Source organism: Pelophylax lessonae, assembly GCF_965119305.1.
Source record: "Pelophylax lessonae genome assembly, chromosome: 11".
Taxonomy (NCBI): domain Eukaryota; kingdom Metazoa; phylum Chordata; class Amphibia; order Anura; family Ranidae; genus Pelophylax; species Pelophylax lessonae.
In genome coordinates, this window is record NC_138778.1 from 162,831,417 (window position 1) to 162,855,533 (window position 24,117).

The 24,117-nt window shown below is 42.8% G+C and overlaps 1 protein-coding gene across 1 annotated transcript; it reads right to left on the reverse strand.

The window, feature by feature from the left end:
* Positions 1 to 14,788: 14,788 nt before the first annotated feature.
* LOC309566807 (keratin, type I cytoskeletal 12-like) lies at positions 14,789 to 22,430 on the reverse strand (the record flags this gene model as incomplete). The annotated part of the gene is made up of 8 exons (XM_082272122.1): positions 14,789 to 15,039; positions 15,863 to 15,966; positions 16,297 to 16,511; positions 17,045 to 17,170; positions 17,374 to 17,532; positions 17,994 to 18,150; positions 18,986 to 19,068; positions 21,174 to 22,430. The coding sequence occupies 8 exons, from the start codon at positions 22,428 to 22,430 to the stop codon at positions 14,942 to 14,944; spliced, it is 2,199 nt and encodes a 732-aa protein (XP_082128248.1). The 3' UTR covers positions 14,789 to 14,941.
* Positions 22,431 to 24,117: the final 1,687 nt, after the last annotated feature.

A 24,117-nucleotide genomic window follows, 5' to 3' on the forward strand; every position in this document is an offset into this window, starting at 1 on the left:
TCCTTCATCTGGCCCCGTGCGGTCGGGATGCCTCTGGTCTCACACAGATTCAGCAGGTCATCTCAGCTTTGCTTGAGGTAGCTGATCACCGTCTCAGCCATTTTGCCAAAATAAAAGATAGAAAAGAAAAACAAGAGGGGGTGGGGAGCAAATAGCCAAGTGTGTCTTCCACAAAACAAAAATTATGCACTGAGTGAACTTCTGTAGGTCAGTTGCTTCTAACAAGCTTCCAACCTTTAGAACATGGGTTAAACAAATAAACCATGCACTAATGTACTAAGCAGATCCCGCCAGCTGCCGCTACTTTGTCACGATTCGACCACGCCCACGGCGACTAGCTAACCGAGACGCGGTGAATCGTGACTTGGGGAAGTATAAGGGGATAACAGATTAATGAAAATTCCTACTAAGTAATTAGATTGGCTGCAATACTTTCACAGCCTGCACTGCCTTCGGTCACCACTAGAGGGAGACTCCACTCCAATCCAGCTGGCTGACCACACACAGGCAGATACAAATCTTACATACAATCTGGTGCACTCTTATGGTGGGGGAGCAGTCTAGCAATTACCACACACTATTAGGATTCCTCCAGCTATCCTGTAAGCCAGAACCCCTGTGCTAATCACTCTTCCCACTGTCCCCACACCCACACACCACAAACGATAGCCTGCCACCACCCAACAGTTTGTCCGCAAACTGGTCTGCTGGGACACCACACACACGCAGATCTCCGTCTGGTGTACAATCTGCATGCAAGCTGCCAACACACAGAGCAATTGCATACAGATTGGCATGTAGCGTATTTCAAGCGATTTAGGCACTAAAATGCAAACAAAAATCTCTCTAGAGGTATGAGTCCTAGCTTAGTACACAGAAGTCACTTATTAATTTTATATTTTAATATCCCAAAAAGTGGGCAGTGCATAAAAAATATATACAAAAAAAAAGCAGTTACAAAAAATACACAAAAAGATAAGAAGACACACAACTGGCAATTTGCTATGAAAATAAAAGGGAATAACACAGAAATAAACTTTACCTAAGGTTATCTCATTGGCAGAAGCATACCGGAAATTGTGCAGGAACTCCTCAGTTCAGAACTGGCTTCAAGGAAGAACCATGTGCAAATCTCAGCTTTCCCAATTTATTGGAATATTGATGTGGGCTGGACTTTAGCCCTTACCCAATCAACCACAAGGGGTTGCCCCCAGGTCAGCCCACCCAAAGTCCTGTGTTCTGAACTGACCAGAGCCGAATTGGCCCAGAATGGCACTGACCACTGGGCCAGGGATAGGAGTTCTGACACCAGCGCATCGGTCTGATCGCGACAGTATCAAACACTGCTTGCCTATCGCAATCAGGCGCCATACAACGGTTTTGTGCAATTCTCCAGGACCAAACCCATGCCACAGACACAAATTTATATGTATTCGAAGTCCCATATGTGAGCCACAAGAAGGAATTATTTTCATCTCTCTGCCACTAATATTTTAACTTTTATGAGAGATAACATACATTCCTTTGATCTGATGGTATCACTCCATGCTTGTAGACTGTTTGGAGCCTATGGCCGCCTCCTGCTGCTTTCCGCAGCCAAAATGACTAGCAGTCTCTTTTGAGGCTTCTTGGAAGGTGACAATTTTTGTTCAATTGCATGGGGGACCTTAATTGGCAACCAGGTGTCAACTCTATCCCAGAGAGACCAGCTGTGTCCTTTCAAATGCTACTATCAGGACATGTGTGTGATAATACATTAATTTACCCAAAATGACACTACATCTACAATCCACTACATATTTCATATTTCGCTAATGCAAAGCTATTCCATATCCTATATTTATGTTACAATCAGGTTCACTTGACAACCTGTTGAGCTGGTTGTCAACTGGAGCATTGCAGACTTTATCAAATAATTAATTTATATGTATTCCTGGAAATTTGTTACTTTGTCTATTCAGGGCAAATTATCAGGTTCACTTGACAACCTGTTGAGCTGGTTGTCAACTGGAGCCTTATGAAATATCTAGTTCTTCTTAATATGGCAAAGCATGTGGCCCTCTCCCATTTATCTCACCATTCAGTTTAGGTTGATTCCTTTGTAGGGTTTGTCCTGTCCTTAATTATTCCCTTTGCAATTTTATTGGTGTCTTGAATAGTGTCAGGTTCAGTTCAAGGACGGGTCATCACTGGGGATGTAAGAAGGGCTCAACATCTCAGGAGCTCCCTTTTATTAATAGACTGGGGAAGACTTAGAACATCACACCTCCTGACCCTGTTAGGAGTTATGTTTTCCATGTTGTATCTATCGTTAAGAGAGTAAGTGATGGGACCTCACCCCAGTGAGGTCACTGATAGCAATAAAAACTGGACAGATATTCTAACCATTTTTCCAAAATTAAAAAAAAAAGTTTTGACTGGATAGCTACTTGAAATTAGGGCTTGAAAGCATATATATATATATATATATATATATATATATATATATATATATATATATATATATATATATATATATTTGCCTTGGAAAGTCTGTGAGAGTGTTGCCCCAGTCAGGTTTTATTATTGTTTGTATCCTGACTGGTGAGATTCACCTACTCTATTTGTCAAAGTGATCGAGTTAGAGAGAATCTAAATTTAACAGCTGTTATCAGAACAGGAATAAAAAATAAATCTTCGAATGGGGCACCTGTTCGTGTGAAAAAATACTCAAAGTTTTTTTTTTTTATTCTACATGCCACAAAAAAAATAGGTTTGTTTTAAATATACATGGTGGTTCAAAAAGTTTTGAGACTAGTTTTGTAACACGCCAACAGATGGTAGCACAAGGCCGCATGCACAGTCACAGGGAGCACCGACCTTCATAAGTCAGTGTGCCAAAAGACATCACCCTGTGTACATCGGGAGCTGTGCAACTAGTGCTGTTCTGACCAGGCGTGTTACCACGTCTGCTATTTCATCATAGACAGCAAGCTAGAACAAAGATCAAACGTGAAATTCTCCGTAAAACTAAGAAAACTGGGAAAAACTGGGCAAAACGTTTAAAATGATTCTGCAAGTTTTCAGCGATGCTGCAATGAGCCGTTCGAGCTGTTTCGAGTGGCACACACACTTCAAGAGCAGAAGAACATCACTGGAAGATGACGAGAGATCAGGAAGACCTTAACCCGTCCGGTATGGATAAAAACTGGAGGCGGGGGTTAAACCACAGCGGCGACGCCGGTGACCGGGAGGCAGCTCCGGAGCACCTACATACTGTATTTCTAATAGACTCTCAATGCACAGCCACGCCATAAAATGCACACAACCCTTAAAGTGGTTGTATACCTACCTCTACTGATTGTGCCTTTAGGTAAGCCTATAATAAGGCTTACCTCTAGGTACTTTAAGTATCTCCTAAACTTGCACCGTTTAGGAGATATTTACTGTATACTGCGTGGATGATGTCATCAGGTCATGCACTCTGAAAGAATGGCTGCCTGTGCTGTTTCTTTAGAGCCCTGTGCCATGACCGGGGGCTCCCGTGTGCATGCCCAGGAGTGACGTCACGTGGCTCTGGCCAGTAGCACAGCCGAAGTCTGCGTACCCGGAAGAAGGACGAGCAAAGATGGATGCGGCCTCCAGTGGGGACGACGATAGCATAGTTTGTAGGTAAGTCTCACATTATGCCTTTACTTTGCAGGTAAAGAAAAAGAAAAAAAATAGCATATTTTATTTCCTCTTTAACACACTGGCATGCAAACAAGAGTAGACACATGGGCTTATTATAATCAAGAAAAAGGGTTGTATATGGTTTTTAGTGGGTAGAAGCACGTTGAAGAATTATATGAAATTGATGGTTGCACACCAACATGCAAGTACTGCAATGCTCTTTGACACATGACTTAGGAGACATACCCTTTACTTGTGTGTTGTAGTTTGTAGTACTGAAACATTTTTACTTACCAATCAAAAGCAAACTCAGAAATGAGACCCTACATTAGGAGGGTTGGGATAAGGTCCCCAAAAAGCTGCTCATTCCATATATATGACTATATACAAATTAACTCTTTATTACAAATTTTTTTTTTTTTTAATTTTTAACAGTGGACCTGCTGTATGACTCAAATTTTTGGCATGCTTTAAAGGGATACTAAACACACACTTTAATTTACATAATCTCTTCTATTTCTGTATGTGGATGATGACACTGTAATTATTTTAATAAAAAAAAAACATCCAAGTACCTTTTTTTCGTATCGATATGCAGCTGTCACTTGACCCAGATCTTTCCCAGCCTGTCTGCAGGGAAACATAAGCAGGAGGACCTTCTAGTCCTCTGCTGCTGGTCACATGTTCAAAATAAAAAACAGCCTTTGGAATACAGAGTAAAAATGAATAATTGATATCAATAAATCTGTGTCAGAACCCAGAGCTCTACTGTTGAAGTCAGCGCCCTATCGGCAAAGACGTAACGCGTATAGGGGGCAGAGCCTTTCCTGCTGCTCCCTGCATCCTCTCAGCTGTGCAGTCTTTTTGTGTTAGGAGCATTACTCCAAGAAGCTGTTTGTAAGTACCTTGATTTAATAAACGGCTGTATTTGATTTACCCGCACGGAGAGAATTAGATCTTTTTCTGCTTTTCTTCATATGCTGTGATTTCTATGTGCCCTGTGTGAGAGCGGCACCATCGCGGTTACCTTGTCCCTGTGTGTCCGTTAGAGAATCCTCCACACTATCCTGTGACACCTTCCTGTGACCCCTGAGGGGTAAAGCTTGGTTTGGCTCAGGTCTCTGGGTCAAAGTGTAAGGTGAGAGGCTTAGATTTCTGGTGGTGGCGGAGTGGAGCACATTATTTTTGTACTAATCACGATTATTGGGTGACTACAAGCTCTGGATACTGGCATGCACTTATGATTTATGGACACTAAAACTGCACTTTTTATTTTATACACAGACTGATTTCAAATATATGTTACTCAATATATGTTTCTGGCGCAGCACCTTTGAAGTTTGATTAATCAGAACCCAGAGCTGTCTAAACAAAATAATTCCCTCAACAAGGGTTATAATAAACTCTAATTGAAACCTTCTTCTTTCATAATTAAACTAAAACATTCAAAAATGAAAATAATATATTTATAAATAAAGTCCATAAAGTACAACTTTATGAAATCTTCACAATGCAAATTCCAAATTAATCTTCTAAAGCAGTGGTCCTCAACTCCGGTCCTCAGGGCCCACTAACAGGCCAGATTTTAAGTATTACCTTGGGGAGATGCAGACTAGAGTACTGCAATCACAGAGCAGCAAATTATATCACCTGGGATGTATTTCAGTTATCTTGCAAACCTGGCCTGTTAGTGGGCCCTGAGGACCAGGGTTGGGGACCACTGTTCTAAAGTGCAATCCGTGCTCCACATAAAGTTCAGATAAGGGCACCGACTCTCAATATGTATTGTGCCTGTCAATCTAAAAATGATCCATAGAATCCTCAGAATCATGTGATGGATCTGCAGCAGTTCTTTGTGCTTCCAGCAAAGGTAATCTCTCAATTGTTATGGCATGTAATAAAAATCAAGAGATTTCTATTGCGTAAATCTGTTTTATTTAAAAAATTCCTTAAAATACAGCTTAAGTACTCACAAGCAAACTCTTGTTTAAGGCATAAAATACTGGCTTGGACCCAGCTCAGGCACTACCTATAGGCAAGGTAGGTGCTGGTCTAGAGCGCATATCAGTTGGGGGTGCCTCCTCCTCATTGGCTGGCTGTGTGGGGTAGGGACAGCCTGAGAAGGAAAGGGGACTTGCAGCCGCAAGAAGCTCTGTTTCTCCCCCGTCCAGGCAGGCAGATGGTGGATCCCAGGTTATGGCAGCTGAGTGTGAGGTGTCGGTGACAGCTGATGATTTTCCGCAGAGAATCCTCAGTGACGCGTGTTCCCTCCCCTCCCCCCACACATACTATCTATATACTACCCTAGCCTGTCTATTTATTACCCTAGCCTGTCTATATACTACCCTAGCCTGTCCATATACTACCCTAGCCTGTCCATATACTACCCTAGCCTGTCTATATACTACCCTAGCCTGTCCATATACTACCCTAGCCTGTCTATATACTACCCAAGCCTGTCTATATACTCCCCTAGCCTGTCCATATACTACCCTAGCCTGTCCATATACTACCCTAGCCTGTTTATATACTACCCTAGCCTGTCCATATACTACCCTAGCCTTTTTATATACTACCCTATCCTGTCCATATACCACCCTAGCCTGTCCATTTACTACCCTAGCCTGTCTGTTTGCTACCATAGCCGGTCTATTTACTACCATAGCCTGTATATACATTAGTATGGTAGCAGTATATGGTAGTAGTATATGGACAGGCTAGGGTAGTAAATAGACAGGCTAGGGTAGTATATGGGCAGGCTAAGGTAGTATATGGACAGGCTAGGGTAGTAAATAGACAGGCTAGGGTAGTGTAGCACCCTCCTATGTAGGTGCTAGTGACAAAGTATAGTTTGTGCTCTGTCTGCTTACCAGAGAGAGGAGCTGCGGGTAAATCTATATTGTTCTCTGTCTACCAGAGAGCAGGATTGGTTAGTGAGGTCTGCTCATTGCGCTCAGAGTGCAACTCATTATGTCTAGAGAGTGTTTCACACTGGTCCAATAGGGAGGCATGTTGGACAGTGGGAGGAAACCTGACAAATGGGCGCATGGGCTTTTGATACAGTCCTGATGATTGGCAGAGGGAAAGTTGCCTCACAGCATGTTGGGGTACTGTATAAAAGCCAGGAGCACATGTGTCCTCAATGTGTATATGTAGTGGCTCAGTTGAAGAAGCATTTGTAGTAAGTCCACACCAGTCAGAACTGCAGTTTTAGGGCTTGCCTGTCCACTTTTATTAAACAAACTTAAAGAAAGGTATGAAACAGTTTGTAAGATTCTGGTACCTTTGGTACCCTTTCTAGTTAGGTGGAACGCATACACCTTTAAGACGGATGACGTCATCGCTGAGCGCCGCTGAGCGGCTATTTCAATCGCCGGTGTTCTCTCTCACGTTGTTCGTTCAATGTGTGCCTACATGCTCACAAGCCTTGTCTTGCTGTTGGAACCTCCAGCTATTTGCCTTTACCTGGAACAGACCGGAACCTCGCTACTGATCCCGTATCTCGCTACCGGATCACTCCTTCACTACTGGATCCCTCTACTTACTAAACCTTACTAGTGATAAGTACCCCACAGGGGATATCCTCCATAACTAACTTACATTATCATCTTCTGCACATTAAGGACTGTTACTATCTATGCATACTAATTCTACCATCTGCACTGTTACATAGATTGCTAGCTCTTGAGTCTACTACCATCTATCCTTGCACTGGGTTAGTCTATCCTGTATATGTCATCTGCTGTCCTTACCACCTGTTACCATACATGATTACTAACCTATCTGCATTCTACCTATTACCATCTACTACACTCCTGAACATTACTATCAAGTGCTTACCATTACTGTCACTGCTCACACCTGTCCCTTCAGCACATCACCTTCATACTATCATATACATCCTATCACTCCAGGAACATCTTATTGAGTGTGTGTATATCTGTATGCTGAAGCAGACAGGCCCACAGTGATGAGTCTGGAGAGTTGGATCTGGTATTCCAACACATCTCTACATGACTACTGAGTGGAGATTCTGCAGCTGCAAATCCAGCTTACAATAAAAACGCAGGAGCGTTACACAGTTGCCCACAGGGAATCTTTGCCAGCAAATCAGATAACAAAAAATGATAAGCCACCTGGTTCCATCTTCATCTGCACCGCTTCTCTTTTCTCTGGTCCATCAGACCATCTTACCCAGCTCTCCTGGCTCTCTGGGTTATGCTGGCTCACTCAGCCTGTAGTTACAGCATCCTGCTACATGGGCCCACTCCCTGGCCTCTAAGTAGGGGATCACCTGGCACCCAGGTTTCTTTCACTCCTCCAAGACCTCCAGATTTCCTCAGTCTCCCAGACTTGCTTTCTCAAACCGATGCACTCCAGGCCCTGATCCATGATTACAAAACCTGGAAAAAAACTGAAAAAACATTCTTCTCCACTCAGACACAACACTCCAAAGCCTCTTAAGTGTATCCTTGAGAACCCTGTGTCAGTGCCATCTTAAGAGCATTAAAGGACCCTGGGCAATGCAGTGCATTGGGGCCCTGCTTACACAATCACCCACGAGAATTAAAATGCACATTATCAATAAGGCTATATTTATTGGTACAGCAGTGCCAGATTAAAAATAGCTTCCAAGTTCGGCAGCTGGGTCCGGTGAACACACACACAGATGGGAGTCAGACTCGACTGTCCTGTGTGTGCCTGACAAAAGCGCAGGGCCTGACAGCAGTGCAGGGCCAACAGGCGCTTGCCACCTGCTAAGTTCAGCGGAGGGATGCACACGGGAATAAGGACTAATGCTTGGCTGGGGCTGGGCCACTGGGCAGGTGGGGCCCCCCAGGCAAGTGGGGCCCCCAGGCAACTGGCCACTGTGCCCATTCGGTAAGATGGAAGATGGCCCTGCCCCGTGTGTCTTCTGCCTATACACACACAGTGGCAGGGCCTAGCACAACAAAAAAAAAAAGAATATGTGTAATATATATATATATATATATATATATATATATATATATATATATATATATATATTGTGACAGGAAGTCAGGTAAATCTGTGAGTGGTGTCACAGATGGGAGATACACTTCTGCTTGGTTTAGACAATTCACCAATTACTATAGGGTGTCAGCTGCAAAGGCAGCAGGAAGGTGTAAAGAAGTTGAAAACCATTCAGCTATTCAGAATGAGGAAATTAAGGCCTCTATAATTTGTCCAGAGGAAGTCCTATTGATTGCTGCCTCCTGATGCTGTGTGAGCTGGGGAGAGGAGGACAGTCAGATGTGTGCCTCCCGAAGCTGTGTGAGCATGGGAGAAGGATTGCTGCCTCCTGACGCTGTGTGCGTAGAGGAGGACAGTCAGATGGGTGCCTCCCGACGCTGTGTGAGCATGGGAGAGGAATACCTGAGTCCTGAAGCGATGTGCGATGAGGAGGGTAAAAAGTGTGAAGACTTCTCAAGGTGAGAAAATGAACTATTTCTACGTGAAGAGTGTGAAGAGAAAAACCAATGGATGTTTTCTATGTGAAAGGAAAGTCCAATGAACATGTGCTGTGTGAAGAGAAAAGGGACATTCTCTATGTGAAGAGATAATAAATGGACTATTGATAGTCTGCTGTAGGATCAGCAAAGTCTGCGAAAAACAGTAGGTTGGGGACAGACTTCCTTAGGTAGGTTCCTGTGTGTGAGAAGGAGAAGGTAGCCGTCCACAGTGGCAAGGATTTATTTTGTGTTTTATTTTATTTTGATGTTTTTGAGGCTTGCACTTGTGTGAAGAAAATTGCAAGAATAAAACCTTACACTGTTGTTTGCAACCACTTCTCGGCTATCTCCCTGTGTAACGAACCCCCAAGGGGTCATCCACACCCGCCACCGAGCTAATCAACCTCACAATATATATATATATATATCGCTACCCCTGCAGGAACCGTTTGCTCTGACTCACCTGGTTGACTGCAAGCACTTATAAGAACATGAGTATAGATACCTTTAACTTAGTTAGTACCAGAAAATAGACACAAGACCGTTTAGTGGTAAACTAACTCATTGTTTTGGCACGGGTTAGAATAAATGGTGGTTTCATAAATTAACACACAGAATGTAGGTTCAGACACAAATGCGCTTCTGGAAGAATGGTCAAACATTCCCATAGACATACTCCTAAACCTCGTGGACAGCCAACAACTGCAAAAGGTGGACCAACTCAATATTGAACCCAATTGACTAGTACTGGGATGCCAATAAAGTTAATTTGCGTGTAAAGGCAGGTGTCCCAATACTTCTGACAATATAGTGTGTATATACTGTATATATATATATATATATGGAGCCAGTTGTCTCAGCCTGCCCTGACAGTTCCTGAGTACACTCCTCACGTTTTTGTAAATATTTTATTATATCTTTTCATGTGACAACACTGAAGAAATGACACTTTGCTACAATGTAAAGTAGTGAGTGTACAGCTTGTATAACAGTGTAAATTTGCTGTCCCCCCAAAATAACTCAACACACAGCCATTAATGTCTAAACCGCTGGCAACAAAGTGAGTACACCCCTAAATCAAAACGTCCAAATTGAGCCCAAAGTGTCAATATTTTGTGTGGCCACCATTATTTTCCAGCACTGCCTTAATCCTCTTGAGCATGGAGTTCACCAGAGCTTCACAGGTTGCCACTGGAGTCCTCTTCCACTCCTCCATGACGACATCACGGAGCTGGTGGATGTTAGAGACCTTGCGCTCCTCCACCTTTCATTTGAGGATGCCCCACAGATGCTCAATAGTGTTTAGGTCTGGAGACATGCTTGGCCAGTCCATCACCTTTACCCTCAGCTTCTTTAGCAAGGCAGTGGTCATCTTGGAGGTGTGTTTGGGGTCGTTATCATGTTGGAGTACTGCCCTGCAGCCCAGTCTCCAAAGGGAGGGGATCATGCTCTGCTTCAGTATGTCACAGTACATGTTGGCATTCATGGTTCCCTCAATGAACTGTAGCTCCCCAGTACTGGCAGCACTAATGCAGCCCCAGACCATGACACTCCCACCACCATGCTTGACTGTAGGCAAGACACACTTGTCTTTGTACTCCTCATCTGGTTGCTGCCACACACGTTTGACGCCATCTGAAGCAAATAGGTTTATCTTGGCCTCATCAGACCACAAGACATGGTTCCAGTAATCCATGTCCTTAGTCAGCTTGCCTTCAGCAAACTGTTTGTGGGCTTTCTTGTGCATCATCTTTAGAAGAGGCTTCCTTCTGGGATGACGACGTATGGTCTGAACACTGACAGGCTGACCCCACCCCCCCACCCCTTCAACCTCTGCAGCAATGCTGGCAGCACTCATACATCTATTTCCAAAAAACAACCTCTGGATATGATGCTGAGCACATGCACTCAACTTTTTTGTTCCTCCATTGCAAGGCTTGCTCTGAGTAAATTGCAAAACTAGTGCAAACAGTCCATGGTTGCAGGAAATAAATTTGCTCCGTGTATGGCCGGCCTTAAACTAACAACAGTAAAATCAGTCTGTATATGCAGTAAAACATGCATGTTATACTGACTGTGGAACCTAAGTGTAATCCAGTCTTCTCCGATCATCCCCTTCTTCCACTGTCCCCAATTAACCTTACTGATAAGACAGAGCCTTTGGAGTCACTCTGCACATGCTCAATTTGGTGTGTATTGCAAAATAGTTTTTTTTTTTTTTTTTGCTTAGGAGGGTGCATGTGATCAGCACAGGGCCAATCAGCACTGTCCAGACAGAGGGTCAGGGGTCCTGCAGCCTCATAGGTCAGAGTAGAATGAAAATTCCTCCTACAAGTTTTATTACAGACACTGATGGAAGTAACAAGATAGGATAGAAATGCATGTTAGAATTTTAAATCACATTGTAATGACCATGTCTTCAAGAGTGTTGTCTAGGTAATCTACCCTCACTTTTGCTCGTATGGAAGAGAGGTACACCTTCTAGAGGAAAGTGTGGGCAGAGCTTAACACACCCGATTAAGGACACTGGAATCCTCACTTGCTAATGCCTGTATGAGCAGGCGGAGACTGCAGTCATAGGAAATCTGCATTAAAGAGGAAGTAAACTATCTTTTTTTTACTTGTATAGTACCTACAGGTAAGCCTATACAGTGCTTACCTATAGGTACTGTGAATATCTCCTACACTTGCACAGTTTAGGAGATATTCAGAGTGCATGCAGCCGATGACATCATTGGTGCATGTACTCTGAAGGTTCGGCTTACCGTACCAGACTTTTAGAGCCCGTGCCGTAAACCGCGGCCCCCGCATGCATGCGCAGGAGTGACGTCATCACAGCTCCGGCCACCCACAGCCCTGGAGCCGGCGAACCCGGAAGAAACACAGAGGAAAATGTCAGTCATCTCAGTGGTGTGTGGGCACCACTGAGACAGCTTCGTTCTAGGGTAAGTATTTCATAATGAGCTAGTATGCGATGCATACTAGCTCATTATACCTTTGTCTTACAGAGTTTTTTTTGTCTTACAGGGTTTACAACCTCTTTAAGGTGGTACTTCAGACTTAGAAGCGAGCACAACTCTCGGATCAGTTAACTCTTTGTGCACTTTCACAGCGACTTCATACTTGCGTAAATGTACTTAGACTCCTTCCACACGGTGCAGCACTTCTGAGGGGATATCATAGAGCCTTTATCTGGCTCCTCCCGCCTAGCTTTCATGTCATCTCACTGCCAGCGACATACTAAAGACTGATCACAAACTCTCTACACATCTCTAAGCTTCTGTATTTATGAGGATCGTCACTCTTTCTCTTCACTGTGACATACACGCTAGCTCAATGCCATGATATTGGTCTCATTTATGGGGCACGGACCAGTAGGGAGAGGGTTAATCTCAGAAATTTCCTCACTACCAGAGCACTCCGTCATACCTGCTAATTCACACAGTGGTAGATTTACGCAAACCGGAGAGTGCAAAATCTGGTGCAGCTCTGCATAGAAACCAATCAGCTTCCAGATTTTTTTTTTTTGGTCAAAGCTAAATTTAACAAGCTGATGTTAGAAGCTGATAGGCTACCATGTACAGCTGCACCGGATTTTGCACTCTCTCTTTAATAAATCAACCCTATTGTTCTTATGCTGCCTGCCAGCTATAGCACCCAACAATCCTGTGGTTACTCATGGCAAAGGCAATATGGCCATTCACTTCTCAGCTTCACCACTTGTTAACCCTTGGTGGCTGTGACAGACCTAACCGGAACAGGGGCTTTTGGAGGGGACTATGGGCTAGTCTTCTACCCACTGATTTTGGTTCATGGAGGAGACCTGGGATCTTGTCTGCTTCTCCCAGTCAGAGCATGGAAAAGAGCTCACTTCAGCCCCTGATCCTATGGCGAGAGCAAATCATTCTCTAATGATGGACAACAATGTGAGGAACGGTGAAAGCGAGGCTTGGATTAACTCTCTAAATAAAGACAATAAAGCCTCCCTTCTGGAGTGGATGGAAAGGTGTATATTTTGTAGGATAATGTAGTCAAGCTCTTATCCGATTTTTTTTGGTATAAATTCTGTGTGGGTTTTCAATAAAGAGATCCAGTTTGCACCTAAGCTAGTGTTGTCTAGTTCTTGGATGCAATTCTTAGTGATAAAACCTGATTCCTGGTTCCAGAGCTGTATCTTGGTGGAGGCACCCAGGCTTGGTGCCAGGCGGTTCGTCACAGTGGCATTCTCTCCCAAATTTCTCTTTATCCCCTGTTATAAGCCCTCTTCTTCTATATGCCTTTCACACACAACTTTACTTAAAGAACTTCAGACTAAGCAATTTGGAACTTTTTAAAATAGTTACTTGAACTTTTTGCAGACACAGAATTAATGTAACACAGTCTCTCATAGAATTCTCCGTATACAGCTCCTAGCTCATCCTAATTTAGGCTGCTGAGTTCATACTTCTTAGATATGAAAAGTCCCTTCAGCAAAGTCCATAACCGACTTCCACTACCCTGACTGGGTACACCAGAAAGGGAGGCCACATGCTCAAAGTAGAACTACATTCTGCAGCATTTTGTCCTGTCTATTTCCATGTGGAAGACCAAGAGAGGGCCCTGATAGGCTGCCTCCCTTTGTATATATAGCCCACCACAAGGGGGCAGACCTATGAAAACCTGGGAGTTAGCATTAGCAGTCTTAATCTCTTCCAAACTCCCTGGACAGCCTGCTATGCAAGAACACACTAGCACATACTTTATGTTAACCACAGTGCAAACACTAACATTAAGTAGTGTGTAATTCTTAATTAGGCATCTGTCTACAAGCGGTCCCCAAACTATGGCCTGCAGGCAGGATGTGGTTCTTTGCCTGACTTTATCCAGCCCTTGGTAAACCACTCCTTTCACTGACACCAATGATGGAGCACTATCTCTCTTATTGACACCAACAATAGGGCACTATTCTTCCCACTGACGCCAAGACTGGGGCACTGTTCCTCCGGATATAACTATTGAACACTATTCCTACCATTGACACCCACAATGGGCACTTTTCACTCACTAATACCAATGATGAGGCACTATTCCTCCTCCACAGATGCTATGTAATTTACACAATTACACATAGGTACTTCAAACATAGGTATTTCATCTATACACACACATTGGTACAGTGTGTGTGTGTGTGTGTATATATATATATATATATATATATATATATATATATATATATATATATATATACACACACATGTACCCCTTCTATATACATAAACAAAAACATACACATAAAAGTCAGATTTATGTCATTGCACATAGCAGAATTTATTAAATGAGAAGAAGAAAATACAGCATTTCACTGGACATCTACATCTTTTGCTGAAACATTGGTGACAGATAGACAAGCGCCCCTTCAAAAATGTGATGGGGTGAAAATTAGAATTTTGAGAGTACACATATAACTAATTAGTGTTAGGGATATTGGATAGCGGAATTAAGCAGCTGTTCACATTTTGACAAATTTAATTTTTTGTTGACCAATCAGACTAATCCTTTCATTTTAATTAAAAGACAGATCTTATTGGTTGGAAAGGCAAGCAAATGGAGCTATTTTGTTTGTTGGGCTTCTTTTACTGCCAAGTATTGGTAGACCATTCCTCCTATGCCATCCCTAACATCCCTAACATCCCATTAGAAAGCTATCTCTATGGAGAACAGAATATTCCCACCAGTGTGTGGCATACTGTGACCTCTTTAAAGTTTTCTAATTGCTAACAGGTTGATATTTTAAGCCGTTTTGTTGAAAAAGTAAGATAGCAACTGGAGCTTTGGATTTATTTCTGCTGATGGATCTCGCTCACTTTGGTTGAGACAATTCTGCCATCCATTCTCTCTTCAGTAATTGCGGTCACTACCCGGCTTCTTCTGTGATCTGAGAATAGGAAAGAGAAGATGGTAAAGCTTAACTACTTTTTCATGTTTGATCTGAAGTACAAGGAGTCGTGGCATACAAAAAAAAAAAAAAAAAGGGAAACCAATCAAAGGCTAACATTCATGGCCTGAATATTTTAAAGTGCTGATCCAATCAGATAAAGGTCAGTACATCCAATACTAATTCTTCAAACTGGATTATTCTAGTGCCAGGATTGCCACACACAAGACTTTGGTACAGGACTGCATGCTATCAGTGCAGGACGAGTATGCAGCAGAATAGAGGTCAATTATTGTTAATAGTCTTTTTAAAATTGCACCTCTATACAACCCTGTTAGGATCACAAGGCCACAGTGTGTTGGCTGAAGTGGGATCATGGGGGAACTATATCCATCAGAGTCCTCAGTAAATATATTAAAACAGAGTAACCCAACCTGTCAGCAACCATCCAAAAGTGGAATTTGGTTGGACTGACCTTTTACCTGCTTATACACATAAAGTTGTAAAAGATGGAGCTTAGTAAATGTTGCTGCAGTGTGACAAGTACTTCTCAGTGCTGGAACCCAGAGGGTCTGTTATATTAGCCAACAAAACACATTGCTTTATGTCTCTGAAATGAATATGACTAGCTGCCTTGGCTCATGCTGAATGGATTAATGGTGGTTCATTCTGGAAATGGCAGCCAGTAGAGCAGCTGATATGAATATAAATACAATATGGATGCAATGGATGTGTAAGGCTTTTGATATGATTTCCATCCATACATTAGTGTAGTTAAAAAAAAACGAAATAAATTATTATGCTACATTTGTTCTATAGTTACCTGAGACTGAAGATGAAGTTCCCCGTCTTGATGAATAATTACCCTTATCATATCCGTTTCCACTAGTATTTCCATTACCATAACTATTGCCGTGCTCTGAGCCTCTGCACAAAAATATAATAAATTGACATAGCTGAAATGGGGATGTACACATTGTTTAAAACCAATTTATATATTTAACAATAAAATACTATATAGCATAAATAAAGTAATCTCAAGTTATTGGTGTAATTGTCTTTAGCCAATCCTGCACTATAAGAAAAGTTGCTACTGCTAAGTAGGGATGGTGGAAACACCAATCATCACTTCTTTATTCCCCGAAATATTTGCTTGTACATCTTTCTGAATGGCAATTTGGGAGTCCAGACAATCCTAAAAAGTAAATAGTATGTTTCTTTGCTAATAAAAAGAAAAAAATCTTCTAATAGACCTACCCTTCTTCTTCTAGAAGCTTGCGGTACATGTCTATCTCATTCTCTAGCTTGCTTCTGATGTCCAGCAGAATCTTGTACTCTTGTGACTGGGTTTCCAGTTCATGTCGAAGCTCACACAGCTCATCTTCCAAGACCATCACCTTGTGTTGAATTTCGGTCAGCTCATCATAATATCGACCCTCAGTCTCTTCCAGTGCATTCTCCAAAGAGGTTTTCTATTTTAGGAAACATTTATGACTTTTCATTTCACACAAGTAACATCTCAAGCCCATCACCAATACACCCAGGACAGGGGCGTAACTACAGGGGTTGCAGGGATTGCAACTGCAACCGGGCCCCATGCTCCAGGGGGCCTGTGCGGCTCCCCTGTACACCTGTATAGGAGGGGGGCAGGGGCAGCATGTAGAGAAATCACTGTCCTCCTTTTTCCTCCTGTAGCTGCACCACCGTGGGGAGGGCCCCAAGATGGCAGGAAGGGAGCCCACTGCAGAACTTGTGAAAGGGTCCCGCAACGAGAGTAAAGGGCCCCAGGATCAGTGGGAAGAGCCCCAGGCTTGAAGGGAAGGGCCCCGGGCCGGGAGTCCAGGGGGCCCTTCGTGGTTTCTTGCACCGGGGCCCTGAAGGTTCTATTTACGCCTCTGACCCAGGACATAATCCCAAATCCAAATAGACTGTTTCGTTTATATTAGAAGTATCAAAATCTGTCAGGCAGTGCTAATTGTATACATCATAGAGGCTAATACTGTACCGTGGCACACTGTGTTTGCAGTTCTATCTCCAAATTCTGCATAGTGCGTCTCAAATCCATAACTTGATTCTTGTATGATTCAATCTGTTCATTGCTATCAGATATCTCGCTTTTCAGCTCGTTGATCTAAAACAAAATGTACAGAAGTTTGCAGTTAAAATACACATCGGGAAAATGGGGGATGCACAAGCATTTCACCAGGAATGGAAAATTTCTTATGTGAAACAAATAGGAAGACAATTACCTCAATATGATATTTTTTTTTTTTACAAAGAAAATTTGCTCCTTCCTGTCAGTCTTTAAGGAAAACATAATATCAGTCAAGTCACCTTTTGCTGGTATTCTTCCTCTGCCTTTTTGCGATTTGCTTCTGCCAACTCTTCATATTGAGACCTGGTATCATTCAAGATTTTAAGCATGTTGACACCTGGAGCAGCGTCCATCTGGACTGTCACGTCACTAGAGACACCTTGCATGGATTTCATCTCCTAGAAATCAATGAAAAGTTAGGCGATTAATAACCAATGTCAGCAACAAACACATTTTCAAGGTTTTAAATGTGCCTTTTGCTATCTCCATTGTGTACTCTCTAAGCTTTAATAATAAAAAACATTATACTATCCTAACATAAAGCTTTGGTGGGTCAGCACTAGAAAAAACAAAAGTAGTTCATGCAGTGCCGGGGCAAGGTCATCTAGTGCCCAGGGCAAAGATACAAACTGCACACCCCTCCCCTGTTTATGATGTGCAAGTTTAGAGGATCCTACACCCAGTAAACCATTGCGCCCAGGGCAACCGTCCCTCCCACCCCTTGTCCCGGCCTTGAGTTCATGTACCTATGGCAGTGTAATGTCTGATTGTGCTACAGGGTTCGCATATAGTACCAAAAACTGCTTATCATATATATATATATATATATATATATGTATACGACTATTGCATTTCTTACCTCTTCATGGGTTTTCTTGCGGTATGAAAGTTCTTCTGTTAGGCTCTCAAACTGGGATTCAAGACTGGACTTATCCAAGGTCAAGTCATCCAGGGCTTTACGTAAACCGGCAGCATCGGCATCCACATTTTGAAACAGGCAGCGTTCAGTTTCGTACCTAGAAACACAAACCATCATTCTTATGGCTGATGAGAAAATATTTTGCCTGCAATATTCCCTTAGTAGCTGGGACTGCTGACCATGACAACAATCTCTAATGCTAAATTAGCCCTGCCTTAAAATATGCAATCACTTGTAATAGTATAGTATATAAGTATAACTTCTCTCATTATTATCCTTGGCTAAAACTTATTACCCAACAAAACATTCAAGAAAATACACAATCAGTTTCTCTTCTTAGTAGAGTGTGGCAAGGTTTGATCCCCACAAAACTTTTTGTGCTGTTTGCGATCCTTGTGGGGTGTTCTCCCTCAAACCTCTTAACTAGCCTCCAAGTGATTCTCCTTAATAATATATAGTGAATGAACCAAAGTGATGGGTCAAAACGTACTTTCACTTAAAATTATAAAGTATTCAGCTATATCCACTTTGATGCAGAGACCAGTTTTGTTAATATTTTTTAAATTTCCAAATCTTTACAAATTTACCATATTCTGAAAGATGCAGTTGCCATTTGTGTCCAGCAGGTGCCTCTGTGTACCTCAAAAATGAGTTTTAGCTAGCTTTACCTTATTTGTTTGTTTTATTAACGTTTTCATGACAAATGATGCACCTTGAAGATTTTTCTGAAGGGGTTAATTGTGGGAGTCATTTTTCAGTCCATTGCCATTATGCCTCATTGTATACCATTTTGTTAGACAAATCGTTTTTTGTTAGATTTAGGGTTTACATACACTGAAACAACATTTTTATTTATAAACTGAGAGCAAACTCAGAGATTTGTTTTACATCATATTCACTTTCACAGGAATTTAAGAACTTTTTTGACTTACTTCACTTTGAAATCATCCGCAGCCAGTCGAGCATTGTCATTTTGCACAGTGAGATGATTATTATCCAAAGTAGAAGAAAACATCTGTAAAAAAAAAGGGGGAAACAAAATAAAATGAGGTTGACATATCTAGGCATCTGGATTTTAAATGCTCAATCAGACCTGTAACTGGCTGTATGCAATATTATTTACCTTCCACTCTTCACTTTTAAAAAACATAGGAAATTGTTAGGACTTTTGCTAACTTTTTATTGCTGTCTGTGTCCCCCTGGGGAGATCTTGCCTCTTGCCACACTTCCTGTTCCAGAGAGAACAAGAATTGAGAGGCATTCCCTCACATTCTAACTTGGGGACTACGACACTGTCACTGGGACTAGAAAAACATGACAAACAGTAAAAAAAACAAACAAAACAAAAACCTGGCTAAACTTCTAACCAAAAAAAAAGATTTGGCTGAATAGTACTGTACTTTGGACATTGCAGAAACTCAAAAGGATCTCACATGATTTTATGATTACTGGTACTTTGTTGTTGTAGTGCTTCCCCCATAGGGGTCAGTATAGATCTATCTTGGGTCTCCTTCTGATTATCCTGTTGCCAGATACCGGCCATTTTCACACACTGCCATGTGCACACACACTCTTTCGCTCGTTGTCTCCAATGACCAGTCTAGGGGATTTGTTTTTGGTAGTTTATTTGGAGAACTTGGACAGGAGAATGGATTAGGGGGATATTGCAAATTCAACTTTGTACAGGTGAGGACAACGCTCACTTGACCTCACTTAGTGAAACTGAATAGCAGATCTTCTGCTGAACCATACAGCACTTGCATGGGCAGAATAAGTCCTTTGCTTGTGTTAGCAGCAGACCCAGTGAACTCTTTAACTTCAGGGCACTATCAAGTATCTCCTTTAGCTTACACCCAGCACATTGACTGTATATCACCAAGAGGGGGATTTTAGCAGCAACAGTCGCTAGGATCCCTTGAGGGTGGTCTGTACTCACAAGGCCCTAGTTGCAGGTCACCTTCCTCTGTGATACCAGATGAGATCCATACACATCCTTGGTCAGATCTCAAAAGAATCCCTGGGTTTCAGCATCTCTGTTTCTGGCCCTCAGGTCAACCACCTGAGGCCTCATGGCAGCCTTTGCTGGGGAGAGGCAGCAGCCCCCTCCCCACCTGGACCCCGCTCTCCAGCTGAAGACCAGGAGCCCCCTATGCCCCCAGTTATAAGTACAGTCACCCAATCTGCACCGGGGTACCTCCCATGCCTATTGGCCAGGGCTGTACACGAATCCCCTGCTCTCATTTGAATAGGTTCCTTCTACTGTCCAATACACTGTGTCACTATTGGATCATTGTGAAACATCAAGCCAGGATGAGCAGCATCAGAGCACACTGGGCATGTTCTATCCAACAATCACAGCTCTCTTTTAAGCAGACAGCTCCTAGATTTACCTGGCTGTCTCCCTGTTAAGCAAAAAATTTTAAATTATATACAGCTATAAAAGCCCCTATCTAGGAGGGTGCTACATTGCATTTTAACTAAATACGATTAAATAAAAAAATGTAATTTATTCATATCTAACATATGCTGATCTGACAAAGGGGGGCAGACACAGTGATCTTGGGGCCCAGCCTTTATAAGGACTTTGACACTGAGAACAAATATGGATAAAGGCAGATCAGGGTCCTAGCCAAGATTGCAGCTGTGCCCACTGACTCATCCCTTTGTTTCCCATTGATACCCACTGCAATAGGTATGGAGAAGTTGTCTAGTTTTCATTATCTGTACTGGCACCCCAGCAGACATCAAATGCTGCAAGTACACACTCCTTTATCAAGGGTATGCCTTAGCATTATAGCGTATTGGCTGTTGGTATATCATTACTCTTACAACATTATTGTGTTTTTAGGTCTAGGATGTGCCCATAACTGTCCTGCAAAGTAATTGTGGATCTGCATAAGTATATATTTATAACTATATATTTGAAATTTCACAATGTATATTTAGGTCCCACGCTTTTTTCATTGTGATTCATATCTCCACCACTAGTATACTGCTTTCTTTGGCATTACACATTTTGGAGCTCTAAAGAGTTGTATTCCTGTTTGATGATTAAAGGGTTTCTTCTATGCAAATTTGTTAAGTACTGTATAAACTTATAGGATATGCTGAAAGGCTTACCTTATTTTTAAGTTCTTCAATGGTCTTGTAATATTTGGTGTAATCGACTTTTTGAAGTTTATGGGTGTCATACCAGTTTCTTATCTTAATCTCAAGTTCCGCATTAGAGTCTTCTAGAGCACGCACTCTGTCCATATAGGTAGCCAAGCGAGAGTTAAGATTCTGCATGGTTTCCTTTCCTCCTGCTTGATGAAGACTAACTTCTCCAAGGGAACAATTGCTAAAGCTTACTCTTTGCCCAGAATTTCCTCCGCATACTCCACCAAAGCCTTGATGGTTAGCTGAACTTCTGCTAGAAAAGCCACCTGTTGACCTACTGCTAAAACCACCATTATGGCCTCCATTCTGTCCACCAGAATGACTACCCCCTACACCAGTAGATCCCCTAGAGCTGCCATTATGTCCTCTGGAGCTGTCTCCATAGCTTCCACTTTTCCCTCCACTGGAAGAACCACTTGTATTTCCACCAGAGCTGCCACCATGGCTTCCGCCTTGCACACCTCTAGAAGCACCAGCATATCCCCTGGAACCACTGTCATGGCCTCCATTATGATCTCCACTTGAGACACCTGTATATCCATCAGAGCTTCCACTACGGCTTCCACTTTGTCCACCCCTGGACACAGCATCGTGTCTCCTAGAACCACTATCATATTCTTCACTATGACCTCCACTAGAGACACCTGCATATCCATCAGTGCTGCCACCCTTGCTTCCACTTTGTCCACCCCTGGACACTGCATCATGTCTCCTAGAACCACTGTCATAGTCTCCACTATGCCTTCCACTGGAGGCACTTGTATATCCACCAGAGCTACCACCTTGACCTGCACTTTGCCCTATCCTAGAAACACTAGAACCACCTCTCGACTGAATACCAGAATAACCACCACCAGAGACACCACCAGAGACACCACTAGAACCACCTCTCTGATTATCAAATAGGTCATTTCCTGAACCATGATCAGACCCAGTGACTACGCTTCTTCTGTGGTCACTTCTGTAATTAGATGTTTCATTATGGTGCTGACCTGAATCACCATAAGCATGTTCCTCACCATACTGTCCTCCAGCAATGTTTCTAGTACTTGGTTGCCTTTGAGTGCTACCTCTAGGACCAGTAATGTGCTCCTCATTGTGGACACCAGAAGATGTATGCTGATCACCTGTATCTTCACAGCCTTCACTATGTCTGAAAGACCTGCTTGATGATGAACTCCCATGGGATTCCTGGTGGGTTGAACTTCTGTAAGACATTTTCTTCAAGAGAGAAGTGTCGATTAAGAGAGAAGAGATGATTGCCAAAGCACACAGTAGCACTGCAGTGACTTTGCTACGTTTTATACCCAAGTGGGTGTTGCGTGGCAAAATTCCATAAAAGTTTGAATATTATAATGTTACCAACCTAGAATCTCTATGTACTTATTTATAATTTTTAATAACTGACTTCAAGACTATTTCTTTAAAATTGGGTAGTAGTTTGAGGATGGATCATATTTTAAAGCAGAGACGGGTGGAGTTATATGTGAGATTTATTGCTATAATTTAGAAGTTTATTTAATGTTTTTACTATATATTTTTTTTATTGTACAGGAGGAACACAGTATTAAAATATCTGTCGTCTGACAAAAGAGAAATTAAACCTGTTGGCATTGGAGCAAACAACATTCTTTCTCGAGTAGTGCATGGTTCTCAACTTAGAATAACCTTAAAGCAATAAAAAGTCATCATACTGTAAAACCACGGAAAATTATAGGTAACCGTTTTGGTAAGGTGACAATGCACTTAATGGAGAGAACAGCAGTTCCTCTGCAATGAACACTTGTTATGTTATTAAAGAGACTTCTCTACAAACCAACAATTTTATATTAATCCTAAAAAATATATTTTATCATTGTTATAGTCTTTGCTTTAAGATGAATGTGCAAATCCTCAGCTGTGGAATGCAGGTACAGTTCTGCAGCTGCCAGCCTGTCATTCATTCAGGGGTGTGTCCTGAAATCAGTGGGCCACTGTGCAAAATCAAAAGTGTGCCCTAGGCATTAGAAAAGAAAGAAATGTGATGCGCATAGCCACGAAAAAAGGTGGTCCCAATTGGTCTCAATTGTGCTAACTATTGGGCGTGGCTTAAAAGGTGTGTGGTTCAATAGAGTCTGAGATAACTTACATAGTGCAGAATGTATTGTTGTTAAATACATCTACCCTTTGAGACAGAGAAAGGGACTGAGGACACAGATTCCCCAGTCCCTTTCTCTGCAGCCTCAGCTGCAATGAAGATGGATGAACAGAGACAGAGGCTTCTGTTCATTCATAAACTGAAGCATTGCAAAGACAGTTTACGATGAATGAATGGACAGAGTCAGTTATCACTTTTAGTTCCCACAGCAGCCAGCGGAAGAGGAGAGGAGGGAAGCCAGCAGCACTGCGAGGGGATGGGGGGCTGCAGGAGGACCCTGGGGGACTGGGGGGAGACACAGGGGGGCCGAAGGAGGACACAGCGGAGCCCACAGAGGACACAGGGGGGCCAGAGGAGGACACAGGGGGTCCAGAGGAGGACTCAGAAAGACAGTTGGGGGCGATTGGTGCGGTGGTGGGGGCAGTCACAGACACCAATCTCCCCGTATAGCTTTCAATGGAGCATCTGACAGCCGCAGAAGGGAGAGGAGGAGAAGCTCCTCCCTCTTCGCTCGTTCTCTTCTCCTTCCTGTGGTTGTCAACTGCTTCAATGAAAGCTATACAGGGAGATCGTGCCCCCACCACTGCACTGATCATCCCCGACTGTCCACCAAGGATGGATCATCCATGTCCTCCTTACCTGTTCTTTGCAATGGTTTTGCATAGAGCAGCCCCGAACCCCCCCCCCCCCTTCTAGATCCCCCCACCAGAACTCCTGGCTCTTCCTCTTCGGCGAGTGCCCCCATCCTGAGTGGCGCTGCCTGTGCCT